At 33.2% G+C, this 15,485-nt stretch overlaps 2 protein-coding genes across 2 annotated transcripts; both read left to right on the forward strand.

Moving 5' to 3' along the window:
- The first annotated feature begins 34 nt into the window (after window positions 1-34).
- On the forward strand, window positions 35-6,026 carry LOC129901038 (probable alkaline/neutral invertase D). The gene is made up of 5 exons (XM_055976147.1): window positions 35-151; window positions 1,637-2,038; window positions 2,335-2,766; window positions 4,642-5,200; window positions 5,440-6,026. The coding sequence occupies exons 2-5, from the start codon at window positions 1,670-1,672 to the stop codon at window positions 5,733-5,735; spliced, it is 1,656 nt and encodes a 551-aa protein (XP_055832122.1). The 5' UTR covers window positions 35-151; window positions 1,637-1,669; the 3' UTR covers window positions 5,736-6,026.
- A 4,702-nt stretch (window positions 6,027-10,728) lies between these two features.
- LOC129901185 (uncharacterized) lies at window positions 10,729-15,485 on the forward strand. Its single transcript, XM_055976307.1, has 2 exons — window positions 10,729-11,153; window positions 15,147-15,485. The coding sequence occupies exons 1-2, from the start codon at window positions 10,974-10,976 to the stop codon at window positions 15,318-15,320; spliced, it is 354 nt and encodes a 117-aa protein (XP_055832282.1). The 5' UTR covers window positions 10,729-10,973; the 3' UTR covers window positions 15,321-15,485.

Here is a 15,485-nt window from a genome sequence, read left to right on the forward strand (position 1 = left end):
ACAGCTCTTAACAATATGCTTCTTTTTTTTCTTCTCTTCCTCCATTTCTACGCACACTTTTTCTCTCTCTTTCTCTGGCGATCTCGCCGGCTCTCCAGCCATCATTACCGTCGGAAAATCTCCATTCTTCTCCTTTCACTCTCTATCTAAGGTCCTCTTTCTCTCTCTCTCTCTCATGTATATTTCTCTGCATATTTATCTTCTTTCTCTAAAAGCTTGTATTTTCTGTGTGTGTGTGTGTGTGTGTCTGTTTTGTTGGTTTTGTGCAAAATCAGCTCTAGATCTACTATGTATTTTATTTATTTACATTATGTTCTCTTCTTCATTGTATTTGGATCTTGAGTTTGTATTATGCAGCTTGTTCTCTGAATTGGGATATGGCGATTTGATCTTTTGTATGAGCTTCCTTTATAGAATCCAATGTTTTTTGTTCTTTCTAAAATTAACATCAACCTATTGGAAAAGAAATCTGAACAGCTTGATTATGGTAATTAGTAGCAGTTATTAATATGTGTACTTTTTTTCTGGATAAGGTTATTTTTATTATGGTAATGTAATTAATAATGACCAGCATTGTTACTTATTGGCTACTGTATTCCTTTTGTATAAGATTGAAAAGTGAAATCTTTTTTGTTCTTACTTTGTTTCTCCCTTTGTATAATGGTTGGGACTTGGGATGATGGCTATTGTACATTGACTCACTTTTTGCATTCAGTTGAGCCATCATGTTACACAAATTCGTGTTCTGTACAATTTTTGTTCCGGATTTTTATATGCTATATGATTTTCTGGACTTCCTGACCATCTATTTATGTGTTTCTACATATATGCACCTAAATATTCCAACTTTATGTACAGACAAGCGCCTCTTCCTTTTTATGCGAGGCATAATGTTTGTGGGTTGAGAATTACCAAGTTATACAGATAACAAGTTTGTGTTTTTATGTTGGTGTGCCACTTGTATTGTAGTCTAAAAAGGCTATTGGTTATGATTTCTAGTGATACGTGATTTTCTGAAGTTCTGTATATGTCTTTTGACATACTTGAGCGCACGTGCACACTCGTGTATGTATTTCTGTTTCTATGTATCTATTCGTACCCGTAAATTAGTTACTAGTATTGAAATAAAATGGGTTGGGATGAAGTGGAATGCATTCATATAGCCAATCTAAGTAATTTGTTATTGGCATAGTTGATTGATTAATACAAATGCATGCTCACAAACACCAGTATTTGTGTGCCTAAAGTTCCTTCTTTTTGTGCGAAATAGAGTGCTAGTGGGTTGTCATGTAGCTACTCCCGCCATTCCAATTTGCTTGTCTTACTTTCCTTTTAGGTCCATTCAAAAAGAATCCATCTTTCCTTTTTTGGTCACTATTTAATTCAACTTTCCTCGCGACATGCTTAAAACCACAAGATTAAAAGACATTTTGTTACATTCTACGTATCTTTAATTTAAGACCACAAGATTCAAAAGTCTTCTTTACTTTCTTAAACTCTGTGCCAAGTCAATACCACACAAACAAATTGAAACGAAGAGAGTACCATTTTTCTAAGAAGAAATAACAAGTTTATGTTTCTATGTGGGGCTGCAACTTGTATTTTGTTCTAAAAGGTGTTATTGTTTATGATACAGCGTACTTCCAAGAATTGAAGGTTTAAGGTGAGCATGGAAGAAATTGGACTGAGAAATGTGAGCTCCAACTGCTCCATTTCTGAAATAGATGATTATGATCTCTCGAAGCTTCTAGACAAGCCAAGGCTAAACATAGAGAGGAAGAGATCTTTTGATGAGAGGTCACTCAGTGAGTTATCCATAGGCCTATCTAGAGGTTTAGATCATTATGAAAGTGCCTCACCAGGACGGTCAGTCTTGGACACCCCAGTTTCATCAACCCGGAACTCTTTTGAGCCCCATCCAATGGTTGCTGAAGCATGGGACGCTCTCCGCCGCACTTTGGTTCATTTTCGTGGTCAACCAGTTGGCACAATTGCTGCAATTGACCATGCCTCTGAAGAAGTCCTCAACTATGATCAGGTTAGTATTTATATGAAATCCAAGTATTACAGAATCTTGGTGCTCTTATGTGATTTTGATTTAGTAATTTGCATAATATTGGTATCATATACTATGATCAGGTATGACCTTTTGAACAAAAATACTGGAAACTCATTTGTATGTGTTGGTTATTGATGCCATACATATAAATGTTGGGATATTGTCATATTGATGCCGAAACTGGGTTTAATATGGAGTGAGGTACAGTGATGTGATAAGGAGTATAATATTATCTATTTTATCAGAATCCAGTGAAGATTTTGTTTGATGTGTAGGTTTTTGTTCGAGATTTTGTGCCTAGTGCTTTGGCTTTCCTGATGAATGGAGAGCCAGATATAGTCAAGAACTTCTTGTTGAAAACACTTCAGCTTCAGGGATGGGAAAAAACGGTAGATAGATTCAAGCTGGGAGAAGGGGTTATGCCTGCTAGTTTCAAGGTTCTTCACGATCCTGTTCGTAAGACAGATACCATAGTAGCAGATTTTGGTGAGAGTGCAATTGGAAGAGTTGCTCCAGTTGATTCTGGGTTTTGGTGGATAATTCTTCTCCGTGCGTACACAAAATCTACTGGAGACCTCAGTCTCTCTGAAACAACAGAGTGCCAAAAGGGGATGAGACTTATATTGAGCTTGTGTTTGTCTGAAGGATTTGACACATTTCCAACGCTGCTATGTGCTGATGGATGCTCAATGATTGATCGGAGGATGGTAATATATTTTCTCATACTACCTTTTAAATATATTTGGATCTTCTTATCGTTGTGATATAAAGCCTGTTTAGCTTAGCTGATTTGAGCAGTTGATAAGCAACAAGAGCTGAAGCTGGTTTTATAAATAAGGAATTAGTTGCTTATTGTTTTCGTGATCGGTATTCATTTAGATGTGTACCATCATGTTCTTCTATGCATTTTCATCTTATGTTTCGTGGTTATTGCTCCAAGATTCACAAATCTTTCAGTCGAAAATGAACTTGTGCAACAAATTGTCTACTAGTGACCTTTAGCTTTGTTTTTATTTGTCCTTGCGACAATGTGACATGGGCTCTAAGGCATTGGAATTGGATTTTAGACTGTAGTAGAATTCAGTGAATGTTCTTTGTGTTCTTATGCATGTAGCTCTCTGTTCCAAGTTGAATATACACTAGCAATAGACAGTGGCCTGCTTATTTTAGTTCAGTTACTTTGGGAAATGCACTTTGTACATCCCTCAGTTCAGCAAAATGCATCCTAAGCTAAATTTCGTGGCAGATTTGTCAACAAAACATACAACACAGTAAAATTATGGAGATCAAGAGTCGTAGCTTACATTAATTATTACTTAGCCCCTAAAAGTTTGTTTGCATCAGTAGCCTCTTCAAATGATGTTCTTCCTTGGTAACACTAAAAAAAGTGAGTCTTCCTTGGGGAAGGGGTTGCAAGGCAGAGAATCGAACCCTCATCAACAAGGTGGGAGTTCATGTAGTCAACCAACTTAGCCGCTAAGATTCCGCAGCAATTGTTGTTCAATTGTTCAGAATATTGATATTTTGGTCCATAACTTATGTTCAAGCGTTGGACATACACTTTTGATATTTGATTTAAGAGTTTTTAACTAATCTCTTTGTTTCTGACACAAGTAACTTTTGTGAAAAAATACGACCCATTCGTCTTTAGTAGTTACTGCTTCTACATTGACATTGGAATAGCAATCAGAGAGGAATAAATGATGAAGCTAAAAGAAAAAAGAGAATCAGAAAAGGGACGAAAGAGAGAATTTTATTCCTTTTCAGTCCTAAAGCTGCCATGCATCTCATATTCTTCTTTGTTGAAGGGCAAAATAAATCCTTGTCTTCCTCTCCCTTTTCTTTAATTTCTTTAATTTTCCTACTTCTTTAATGGATTTCCCGGAATTGTTATGAAGGACAGTCTAGTAGTGTGTTTTTCTTTCTGAAGCTTTATGTTGTTTTTGTAACCTTTTAGTACCTTCTTGGAACCCTATTAATAGAACTTTTACCTTATCAAAAAAATAAACATAACACGGCTTATCTAGGGAAATTTTAGTCTTACATTTTTTTTTTAAAGAAAAAGAGAAACCATAACATGGATTAATTGAATCGTTTCTGGTTATGCCTCATGCTTTGAATTGCTATATTCATCATTTCTGAAGCTTCTATTCCAGTTTAGTTATATATGACATACAAATTTCTTTATAAATTAAGTTTTTAAGTCAATGAATGTCTAGGAGGTGAGCCTTTTATGTACATTACTATATTGTTTTGTCTGCATATCTGACAATGACCGGGAAACTCTAATCGTAAATGGATCTAAACTAAGAGGCCGAAATTCTCGCCTTTGTGAGTTTTCTTTCCACTCTTAGAGGACCAGATTTTTATGCTTCAAAGAATAGTAACACAATTATTTCTTGCCTCCAAAATTTTGTTTTGTAGTGATAAATATTAGAATGTCATTACCTGGTAGTTACTTGAATATATATATATTTGTTGGCAAAGCCTGGTAGTTAACTTCAATATTAGGTCCCATGATTGGTGTTTTGCCCTCGAAGATACATTAACTGGATCTTTTATTTATTGTGGTTGATTTTTAGGGAGTTTATGGATATCCTATTGAGATCCAAGCACTCTTCTTCATGGCACTGAGATCTGCATTGGCCATGTTGAAGCACGATACAGAAGGGAAAGAATTCATTGAGAGAATAGTGAAGCGCCTGCATGCCTTGAGTTATCATATGCGAAGTTATTTTTGGCTCGACTTTCAACAGTTAAATGACATATATCGTTATAAAACTGAAGAGTATTCTCACACTGCAGTAAATAAGTTTAATGTTATTCCTGATTCAATCCCAGAGTGGGTATTTGATTTTGTGCCTACACGTGGAGGTTACTTTATTGGAAATGTTAGTCCTGCAAGGATGGACTTCAGGTGGTTTGCTTTGGGTAACTGTATTGCCATCTTGTCTTCCCTTGCCACTCCAGAACAAGCTTCTGCTATTATGGATCTCATAGAAGCCCGCTGGGAGGAGCTAGTAGCAGAGATGCCTTTGAAGATATGCTATCCAGCAATTGAAAATCACGAATGGCGTATAGTAACTGGTTGTGATCCCAAGAATATTAGATGGAGTTACCATAACGGAGGATCTTGGCCAGGTTCGATCATCATCCTTCTGCACTGCATTTTATTTGATACTTCACTTCTTTAAAGACTTTGATTATCGTGGGAAGTTATTTTATACAACTCCGAACTATGTTACAAGGATTCTATGCTTTAGAAATTTTTTGCTAGTCTTAGTTTTATTAGAGAAAAAAATGAAATGCATAGTCTAATTCTTGTAGTCAATTGATCTTACACTTGCTTGTGCAACACATGATTCATCTCTTATATGCAGTGCTTTTGTGGTTGCTAACGGCTGCCTGCATTAAGACTGGACGGCCACAAATTGCAAGACGAGCAATTGATCTTGCTGAAAGCCGCTTACTCAAGGACGGCTGGCCAGAATATTATGATGGAAAGCTCGGAAGATACATTGGTAAACAAGCAAGGAAGCACCAGACGTGGTCAATTGCTGGATATCTTGTAGCAAAGATGCTGCTGGAGGATCCTTCACACTTGGGAATGATCTCTTTGGAAGAGGACAAGCAAATGAAGCCTGTAATCAAGCGATCATCTTCATGGACGTGCTGAGGTGTTGAGTTGAAGCAAGAGACAAACAGTAGAAACGGATAGAGAAACACAGAAGGTGAGAGATCTTTTTTTGTTAACATTACAAGAAACACATTCTTTGGCTATTTCTGTCCTTGTAGGTTTGCTCAAAAGTTTCCTTTGTGTAAATTAGCATCATCCAGCTAGATCAATGTCTTGTTTTTCTTAAAATAAGAGACTTTTGTTTTGATAGTTTCCACTGTGTTGGACCAATTTAGATATTGATGATCTAATTGTTTTGACAAAGACAGTGAATATGATGTTTCCTAACTATATTACTTGTTGCCTGAATTGAACAAACTAATCAAAGCTATACTCAATGATAGCTTCCTGCTCTGACTAATAATTTGACAAACTAATCGAATGGAACACGTTGTTTTTTTTTAAAAAAAAAAGTTTCTTGTTTTGCTGCCCTATTGATAAAGTCATAAAACAATAAGAGAAGCTAGTAAAATTTTCAACAAAAAAGGGTGTAAACAAAGCACCAACTATTAAAGGAAACAGTGAATCGAGGGTAGTGCAAAGAAGGGTGACAAAATTAGCTCATGAAAAGATGATTTACCCAACCAGATTATTTACTAACGTAGTCCGTTTTGATTCGTTCCTTCATTTTGACTGTCCATTCTGATTCGTTTAACAGTTGGGTTTATAGGAAATTTGATTCATGAGAAATTTTGTAAAAATATAACAATAATAATAACATACTCAGTGGAATTTCATAAATAAAATCTAAATAGATAAATTGTATGTAGACTTTACCCTTATCTCGTGGAGGTGGAGGAACCTTGTCAAAATATTTCTTGAAAAATACTATTTTTTTAATATAAGGTTATACAAAAGTCATAATAAAGAGAAAAAAAAATATTAGATAGTTAAATAATTTATAAATAGACAACAACAACAACATACCCAGTGTTTGACCAAAAAAATAATCAAAATTGATAAGAGTCGGGTAACTTAGACCTATCCATTGTTTGACCTATTTTAATCCAACACATTTCAACTCAAATAATCTTTAAAATAATTATGACTCGTTTAATTTTCTTCGCCTAAATTTAATTCAACCCGCTCATTTAGGTCAGTGTTATTAGGTTTCAAAATGTAACATGTTTGAGAAAGATGGGTTCAAGAATAAGAACTCTAAGATAATATCTTAGACCCCAAAATTCAATATAATAGAGTTAATATTTGTGACCATTGTTAATTTAGATCCCGCGTAATCTTAGCATGTCACAAGAAAATAGACCCTTGTGGTCGGGCCCTTTCCCGGACCTTGCGCATAGCGGGAGCCTTAGTGCACCGAATCATCCAAGAGAATATTTCTCTGAAAAATTAAGAAAAACACTTTATTTTTTTCAATAAATTAGCAAACCTCCCAAAAAATTTGGAACATTTGCCTCACAACATATGGAGAGGGATGAACTATTAATACAGATGCTAGCTATTATTTAGTTTATCTAACACCTTCTTTGACTCTGGGATGGGTTTGTCTTAGTAAATATTTATTTACATTATGCCATATCAATTTATCATAGTTAAATGACGTAATAGGGTGATAATAATTTATTAACAAACGCATATTGTTAAGTGTTCTAGTTTGGATGTTTTAAAAAACTTAGCACCTTTGAATTTTCATCTATTTTTTTTCCACTTTCCAGAACTTAAATTTAACAAGTTTTTGAATTTACTTTGACATTATATTTTTCTGCTAACTGAATTGTCTATTATTTTTTTTAATATTTCATCTTGTAAGTCAAACTAATTTCATAATTTTTTGTGTTTAGTCAAACAAAAGTAGTTTAAAAGGGGTAATATACAATTTCCTTCGATAATGACCGCTGAGAAGAAAATAAGAAAAAGAGGGGAAAATTAAATAAATAATAATAATAATAATAAAATAAATAAAAAATAATAATAATATATATATATGGGAAACTTACATAAATATACTATATTAAAAAAATATTTACCATTTATAACAATTATATTTTTTTCACTAGACACTTATAATATATTTATAATACAATTTTAATATATATTAGCGAGAATAATTTATCAAAACTCATATAATATAAGTTTTATTTATGGATAATATATTTATCACACACTTTAATATATTTATAATATATTGTGTCAATTTCTTACTAAACAAGTATAATATATTTTAAAACACTTATAATACATTTATATTGCATGCATAATTAACTTTTAATATATATCATAATATTACTATATATTACTATAAATGATAATAAATAAAATTATTGTTAAAATCAGTAATTATTTATTAAAAAATATTGTTCCGATAATTTTTCCTAAAGGTATTTTGGGGCCATACCTCCACGTCCTCGGCCATACAGTGCACATATTCCACGTGTTTCTTTTTAATGTTTTTTAAAAGAAAATATTACTTAAAATGATAATATTGTTCTCGTTTTCATCATATTAATAATCTCTCACCACATTTATTAAGTAAGGTTAAAGGAGAAAATTAATAATAAAGTATATCTCAATTTTTTAAAATAATAATTATTTTAAATCAGATATTTTTAGTAAGCACGAGTGCATGACCATAAAAATAAAAGATTAAAAAAAAAAATCTCACATATATCATTTCGAACAACTATAAAAAAAAAATGGTATTTCCAATTTTTTTATATATATAATTGAGAAAACAGCATAATACAAAGAAAAATTATGTATTAATTTATCCCTAATTTGAAGAAAATGGAACAAAAGTAATAGTGATATAATTGTTTTTTGTTTCTCATTAGATGTCAATATTCACATTAGAATCCGACTAATTCGAATTCGCACATTTAAGTAAAAATGCTTCTTATTAAGATTTTTTTCATATTCAAAACTCAAATCTTTATTAAGGGCTTGTTTGGAAAATCACAATGGAATTGAGATTTGGTGTAATTACACTCTTTTGATTAAGGCTGGGCATAATCTGGTTCAAATCGGAAAAAATTGACTGAATTGAATTTTTTAATTTCGATTTTGGTTTTCCGATTTGTTCGGTTTTAAATTCTAAAAATTCAATTATTCGGTTCGGTTTTTGATTTTTAGCTATTTTCATTCAGTTAATCAAAAAAATAAAATTTGTTTATATACTCTTCACGATAGAGGCCTGAATCCTATTGTCTAAAGCCAAAGACTGTAGTCTGTATGAGGGTTGTGTGTGCTCTGAATCTCTTTATATATATTCTCATTGCAATCTAGTAGATTATCTTTATATGTATTTTGAACAAAATTTGTTTATGCTTGTGTTTATTTTACTCTTTTCCCTGTATGAATATTAGTTCATTAGTTGTGCGGGTGTGTGTTACATTTTTATTTTTGTAAAATGGAAACATACTAGCAGTGATATATTTTTCAAAAAGTTCATATGAAGAACTGAAGGAGATGAATTTGTTCAACTAATCTCACAAATCGAAAATCGAACCGAAATAAACCACACCGATCGAATTTATTTTAATTTGGTTTGACTTAACGTTTTCACAAATCGAAAATCGAAAATTCGAACCGAACCGATCAAACGCCCAACCCTACTTTTTGTTGTGGGTAGGAAAGCACTACAACTAAAGTTTGATATGATAATAAATAATGAAAATATTTTTGACATGTTTGGTAGGCCAAATAATTACATGCCATGAGAGGAATTGGGTGTAATTGAGGGAGAGTATATACACTCCTCAATTCCTGAGAAGAGTAAGGAATTTGTGTAATTACACCATGTAATTATATGATATTTTTTAATACTACCTTTTTAAAGATATTTTTATTTGGAATACACAAAAAATATTTTTTTTGTTTGGACATTTTCACTTCTAACGACAAAGCAACACACCATATATTTCTTCTTTCAAGTAAGATTTCTTTCTTAATTTATTTTTTTATTTTCATACTTTGATGTCTTGGTAAATTATTTATGTATTTGATCTTTGTATTTTCTTGGCACAATAAGTTTCATTTATTTTATTTGTCATTGTGGCTAGGAGAAAACTTTCTATTCATTAATTAATTTAATTAGTAATATTATTTATTTAAAATTTGATTTTTAAAATTTAACTATGCAATTACATTTGTCCAATCAAACAGGACAACGAAAATTATACCGTAATTACATTCTGACAAGCAAACTGATCATTATAATTAGATCGTGTAATTATCAATTAGTAATTACACTAATTTTAATTATTAGGTGACTTTTTAAACAGATCCTAAAAAAAAGTTTATACCCAAAATTTAAACGTGAGATGTGGTGATATAATTCATTCTTTGAGTAAGGAGGAGAAAAAGGCTTATTGGGCCTTAAAGAGTGTTTACCATTTACAGTGCCAGTAGTAGGATTGTACAGGGTAAATCGATAAACCGCATCAAATTGATAAATCAAACCAAATTGGAAAAAAAAACCGACTAGTGATTTGGTTTGACTTGATTTGGTGTTTGGAAAAAAAATCCGACCATTATAGGATTGGTTTGGTTTTAACTAAAAAAAGTTAAACCGAACCCAAACCGATCCGATTATAGATATACTACTTTTACATTATGTTATACATAAAAATATTTATTAAAATATAATTTATAAATATTTTTTAAAAATTTTTCATAATTTTTGTTTTCTTTCTTACATTTAGATTTGTACTTGAGAAACCTATCTAAATAATATACAAAGAAAAATCCATCTTATAAAGTTATATTATAAAGCTAAAACTTCAAACAATGTTCTACCTCCATCTTATATGTTGATAATTTATACTAGAACTCTTTTTAAGAAGTACTACTCTGTGCTTTTTATTAGATATTATGAAAAACCCGAAAAAACCCAAAAAATCCAAAAAAAATTAATATAAAAAACTCGACTTTTATTAATTTGATTTATAGATTTAATAACCCAATATAAATAGTTTAATTTAATTTATAAAATATTCAAACCAACCCCATCCATGTACATATTGTCTTCAACAAGTAAAAACAAAAAAAAAGAGAAAGAAACCTAAAGGCCTAAAATTGATCTCTTCAACATTCACATATTCTTTCCTTCTTCAATTGGTCCGAAAAGCCAAAGCAAACTTGTGTACCCTCTTTGAATTCTCCTTTCATGGCAGCAATAACCAGAAATTAGCAGTGTTTTCCGAAAAGGGTCTCAGAGAAATAGAGAAAAAAAAAAGAAACAATCAGACTTTTTTTTTTGTGAAGAAGAGTGGCTATTTGATGTCGCTGAGAATTAAAGCAGTTGTTGATAAATTCGTACAAGAATTGAAAGAAGCATTAGATGCTGATATACAAGATAGAATAATGAAAGAGAGGGAGATGCAGAGTTACATTGAGGAGCGTGAACGTGAGGTTGCTGAGCGTGAAGCTGCTTGGAAAGCTGAGCTCTCTCGTCGTGAGGTACTCATCCACCTGGGAAAAAATCTATTATTTCTTCGAATTTTTTTCGTTATTTGAACTTCTTTTACTGATTATTGAATTGGGTTTGACTGAATTTCTACAAGTATGGTGAAGCTCGGAAATGGGGTGTTTTTGTGAGTTTTTTCCTCATTTTTTTGGGGAGAAATGGAATAGATTGATTAGAAAAGAAATCCCTTCTTTCTTTGAATAATTTAGTTTTCTTTTGGGTGTGATTTCTGTCTTTCTAATCAATCGATCAATCAATTTGTTGCTTTATTTGAATTCATTTCATTCACAATGGAAAATGGATCAACTGAAATACTCGAAAGTATACTGTATACTGCTGATGGCAAGTGTTTTATTTTTATTTTTTTGATAACCCGTGGTGTCCGGTGAGCTTGCGTGCACCTGACTAATTTCATCGAACACCCAATACTTCCCACAAGCAACAGTACCACATAACTGTCTGTCAAGGCTTAGGATAAATGGGAAGAAATCACATAGTGTTTTTGTCTCTGCTGGAAACAAGTGCAGTGTTTTTGTGAATGCATCTTCTTTTATGAGAAGTGGAATAGATTTATCAGCTTATCATAAATTTCAAAGTATGCCAGGAAAGAAAAGGAAGAACTTCTTTTCTTCTTGTTTCTTATAACTAAAAGCTGAAGGGACATAGTGATGAGTAGGTTTTTCCCTCTCCTACTTAGATCAATATGTATTAAAGGGGCAACGAAGTAGACGTAAAATCAAGAAGTTATTGACCTATAATCTTTCTGAATTTATGCAGACATTGTAAAAAATATAACATGATGGAACAAAGGACTAACCTTGGTTATACCAACTAGTTCGGACTAATGCTTAGTTGTTGTAGTACTTACATTGGGTCCAATGTTTGTCAAAAGTCCTTATAGTTAGTCTAGAGACGTGTATGTCAGTATATGTATAAGTATGAGATGAGTGAACCTCTAGTTTTCAAGAAATCCTAATTTTCCCATAAACACATATTACTAGCCAGCACCAAATAGAGTTGAATGGAACATAGGTTCTTAATATAATCCAGCTAGTTGGGGATTGAGGCCTTGTTCATTTATTGATGATTGGTTGATTTGAATGGAAGATATTGATCAGCTCACAATTCCATTGATATCACGCTTGAGAAAATTTAAGAACTATTGATTTCTTGTGATAAGTAATATTGGAGGGACTTAGTGGAGGACATGTAACATTATTGTTTTCCTTTAATTTATTAGCAGGTCTTTCCATTGAATTGCATGAAATGAGATGACAGGTTTCCTATTGTGTTACCAAGATACTTGTTGACCACTTAATGTCCATATGTATGCCATCTTCACGTTGCCTTGGAATTTATGTGGTTTGAAAGGTTAACTAAACTACCTACCTCAGGGCTTGCCAGCCAGGTTTACATTCACCTTATACAATAACTGCATACTTGATACAGGCATTGGATAGGCATAATGATATAGATTGGACTTTGATGATTTACAAACTTAATGATGCCATTGGAATATCAAATATCAATATGAAAAGTGGACTACATGCCCTTGCTTAATTTTACCTCTGGTCAATTTGGTATCATAGGTTAACTAGTTGACATAGGTTGTAAAATATATGTACCATGGTCTTTAACAAGAGGCTTTTAAAATGAATTAGCAGAACCTGTGTAGTCTAAGGTTGATCTTGTTTGTTAAAGACCAGGCAGTAGGAATTTTTGCAATAATTAGACTGTGTTTAGTGAGGTTGTAGAGTTTATGTTCGCCCTGTTGCATTCAAATCTTCCTCTATAAAGGCCAGCTGAGTGGTAAGTCAATTGTGATAGACAACACATTAACCCCCTGGAGTTGAATCAGAAATTATTCTTCAGTGATATTGTTTTGTGGAAATTAAGTAAATCTACAGAAATTCCATTAAGTTACTTGCATAAGAAACTTTAGTAGATCGAAATATTTTGGGTAGCCTCCTGTAGTTGTATCGTATCCTCTCACGAAAAAGGCATATTCCGCACTTTCACATAGGGGCCTTTGGAGCTATTAGAAGCTCAAACTCTAGGACTTTCAGCATGATGTAATTCCTGAGCATCTCCTTCTCTCACTAATGTTTATGCAACGTATAGTGGCTTTGAGTCGATCTCATAATTTTCAAGATCATTGTAATGGAGCAATCAGACAAATTTTCCTGCTCATGTCTTAAGTTCTAGCTTGCGCAAGTCATCCCTGTGTATGCTATTATGCAAGAGATTAAACAGTGTCTGCCACTTTCTGGATTTAAAAATTGCGACCCGTATCTGTCGAGGCAGTTAAGGGATCCGATGTACCCCTTCATATTTGCATAATCTTACTTTTCACCATATTAAAGGCCTTCTGAGTATAGCTGTCGTATGGAAACTTGAATTAATGCATGATTTTCGTAATATTTGACCATGGAGCCTCCTTCAACATGTTTCAAAGAGGACTCAGCCATTGGAGCTGGGTGTATTAGAACTCAAAATTATCTTCTAAGAAGTCAATGCACTTGTTGCTGCTTTACTACCATTGAGTGAAAATTGGATCGGCTATCCAGGTTTCCCCTTTAAATGACTACATGCTACTTTTTGAAAACCACACCTTCCAGCTGCGTATCTTCTTGACATGAAGACAGTTTTAAAAGTTCTAATTGCATGTTGCTTATAAAAAAAATTCTAATTGCATATATATATATATATATATTCAAAAGTAACCTGCCCAACAAGGCCTTCTCTTCATCAAGTTCTATAGTGAATGGATCTTTACTACTTATATTGATTTTGTGCACCATTTGCCAGCGAACATTTCTAGAGCTTAGAAAACCATCTGTAATCCCACGTTCTGTTTGGATGTGACTATTGGAATGTTATGCACTAAAGGTCTTTCCATGTCTGACTTACAAATGTAGCCATATGAATCAATTTTGGAATAGTGAGAGCTGAGAGACGCGGAAATGCTGAATTCTTCACAATTAAGATAGTTGGCTGAACTCGATGTACTCACAGTTTCTGGCACAATTTTACATTAACTTAAATACTCTAATTATTTTGCATTTTGCTCGGTACTTCTACTGTTATACTGAACAACAATAATTATTTTACTTTCTCATTGTCACCTATACATCTGAATTATGGAATAAGCTTCATGTTTCTCTAGAGAAGCAAACAGTGAATGAGGACCTGCTCCATACCTTCTGATATGTCTTGGCAATTCCAACTGACACAGATTCTCTCTCTTGATTCAATGCAAGTCTTTGACAGCTTAATTCTGAGAAGTTTCACGCTCCTAATCTTGATAGAGGTCCTTTTAAGCTAAATTCCTTGCCAACAACTGACCTGAAAATTGAGAATGGTGAGATGGCTTGTGAGTTTTTACATTTTCGGACTTTTTTCTGCACACAAGCATTTCTTTTGTTGAACTTTATTCTCTTAAATCTTTCATGGTTTCTGTTGAAGAGTCCACATTGGTCTCTTTATATGGTTTGGGAAATTCTCAGCTCTTGAGCTAGCTTTTGGGGTTGAGTTAGGCCCAGGATCCATTTCTTTACATGGTATTAGAGCAGGATACATCTAATTCTCGTTTCCCGATGTTGGGGCCCTATATTAAAAGTTGTCCACACTCTAGATGTCCAGCCCTGGGTTTGAGGGAGGCGTGTTAAAGAGTCTCACATTGAGCTCTTCTGAGATGGTTGGCCTCTTTATATGGCGTGAGCAATCCTCGTCTCTTGAGGTAGCGTTTCAACACATTCAGCTTAAAATCACACTTCTTATTTGTAGCTGCAAGAAATGTGCAACAGAGTCTATTTACATGTGTTTAAAGGTCATTACAAAAGTTACATTAGTCGAAGAAGGAAATATGTAGCCGTTTTATTACTTTTAGCTTTTGTAACAGCTGCAGATATGTATCTAATGTATGTGTTTCTATGATATACAATGTTCCCTCGTGTATATTTGTAACATGTGAGTTTTGATCTCAGGCAGAAATTGCTCGCCAAGAAGCTAGGTTAAAGATGGAGAGGGAAAACCTTGAGAAAGAGAAAAGTGTCCTAATGGGGACTGCATCAAATCAAGATAATCAAGATGGCGCTCTTGAAATAACAGTTAGTGGGGAGAAGTATCGTTGTCTGAGATTTGCAAAAGCAAAGAAGTGAACTAATAGTAGGTGAAGAAAAAAGTTATCACTCCTATGTTTGTTTATACAGCTAGTTAGCTGGATGCTTATATAAAATTTTATTCAAGATTGAACTTATGCAGCCTCTGTTACTTAGGAAAGAAAAGAAATTTAGATATGCGCCTCTTCGCAGTTTCTTCAAAAA

The sequence above is a fragment of the Solanum dulcamara genome, chromosome 8, assembly GCF_947179165.1.
Source record: "Solanum dulcamara chromosome 8, daSolDulc1.2, whole genome shotgun sequence".
NCBI classification, from domain to species: Eukaryota; Viridiplantae; Streptophyta; class Magnoliopsida; order Solanales; family Solanaceae; genus Solanum; species Solanum dulcamara.

Bases quoted from the DNA above. Each gene is read 5' to 3' on its own strand.
- LOC129901185 (XM_055976307.1), top strand. From the start codon at position 10,974: ATGTCGCTGAGAATTAAAGCAGTTGTTGATAAATTCGTACAAGAATTG. The intron at 11,154-15,146 runs GTACTCATCCAC...TTTTGATCTCAG, and splicing joins CTGAGCTCTCTCGTCGTGAG to GCAGAAATTGCTCGCCAAGA.
- LOC129901038 (XM_055976147.1), top strand. From the start codon at position 1,670: ATGGAAGAAATTGGACTGAGAAATGTGAGCTCCAACTGCTCCATTTCT. The intron at 2,039-2,334 runs GTTAGTATTTAT...TTTGATGTGTAG, and splicing joins AAGTCCTCAACTATGATCAG to GTTTTTGTTCGAGATTTTGT. The intron at 5,201-5,439 runs GTTCGATCATCA...TCTTATATGCAG, and splicing joins TAACGGAGGATCTTGGCCAG to TGCTTTTGTGGTTGCTAACG.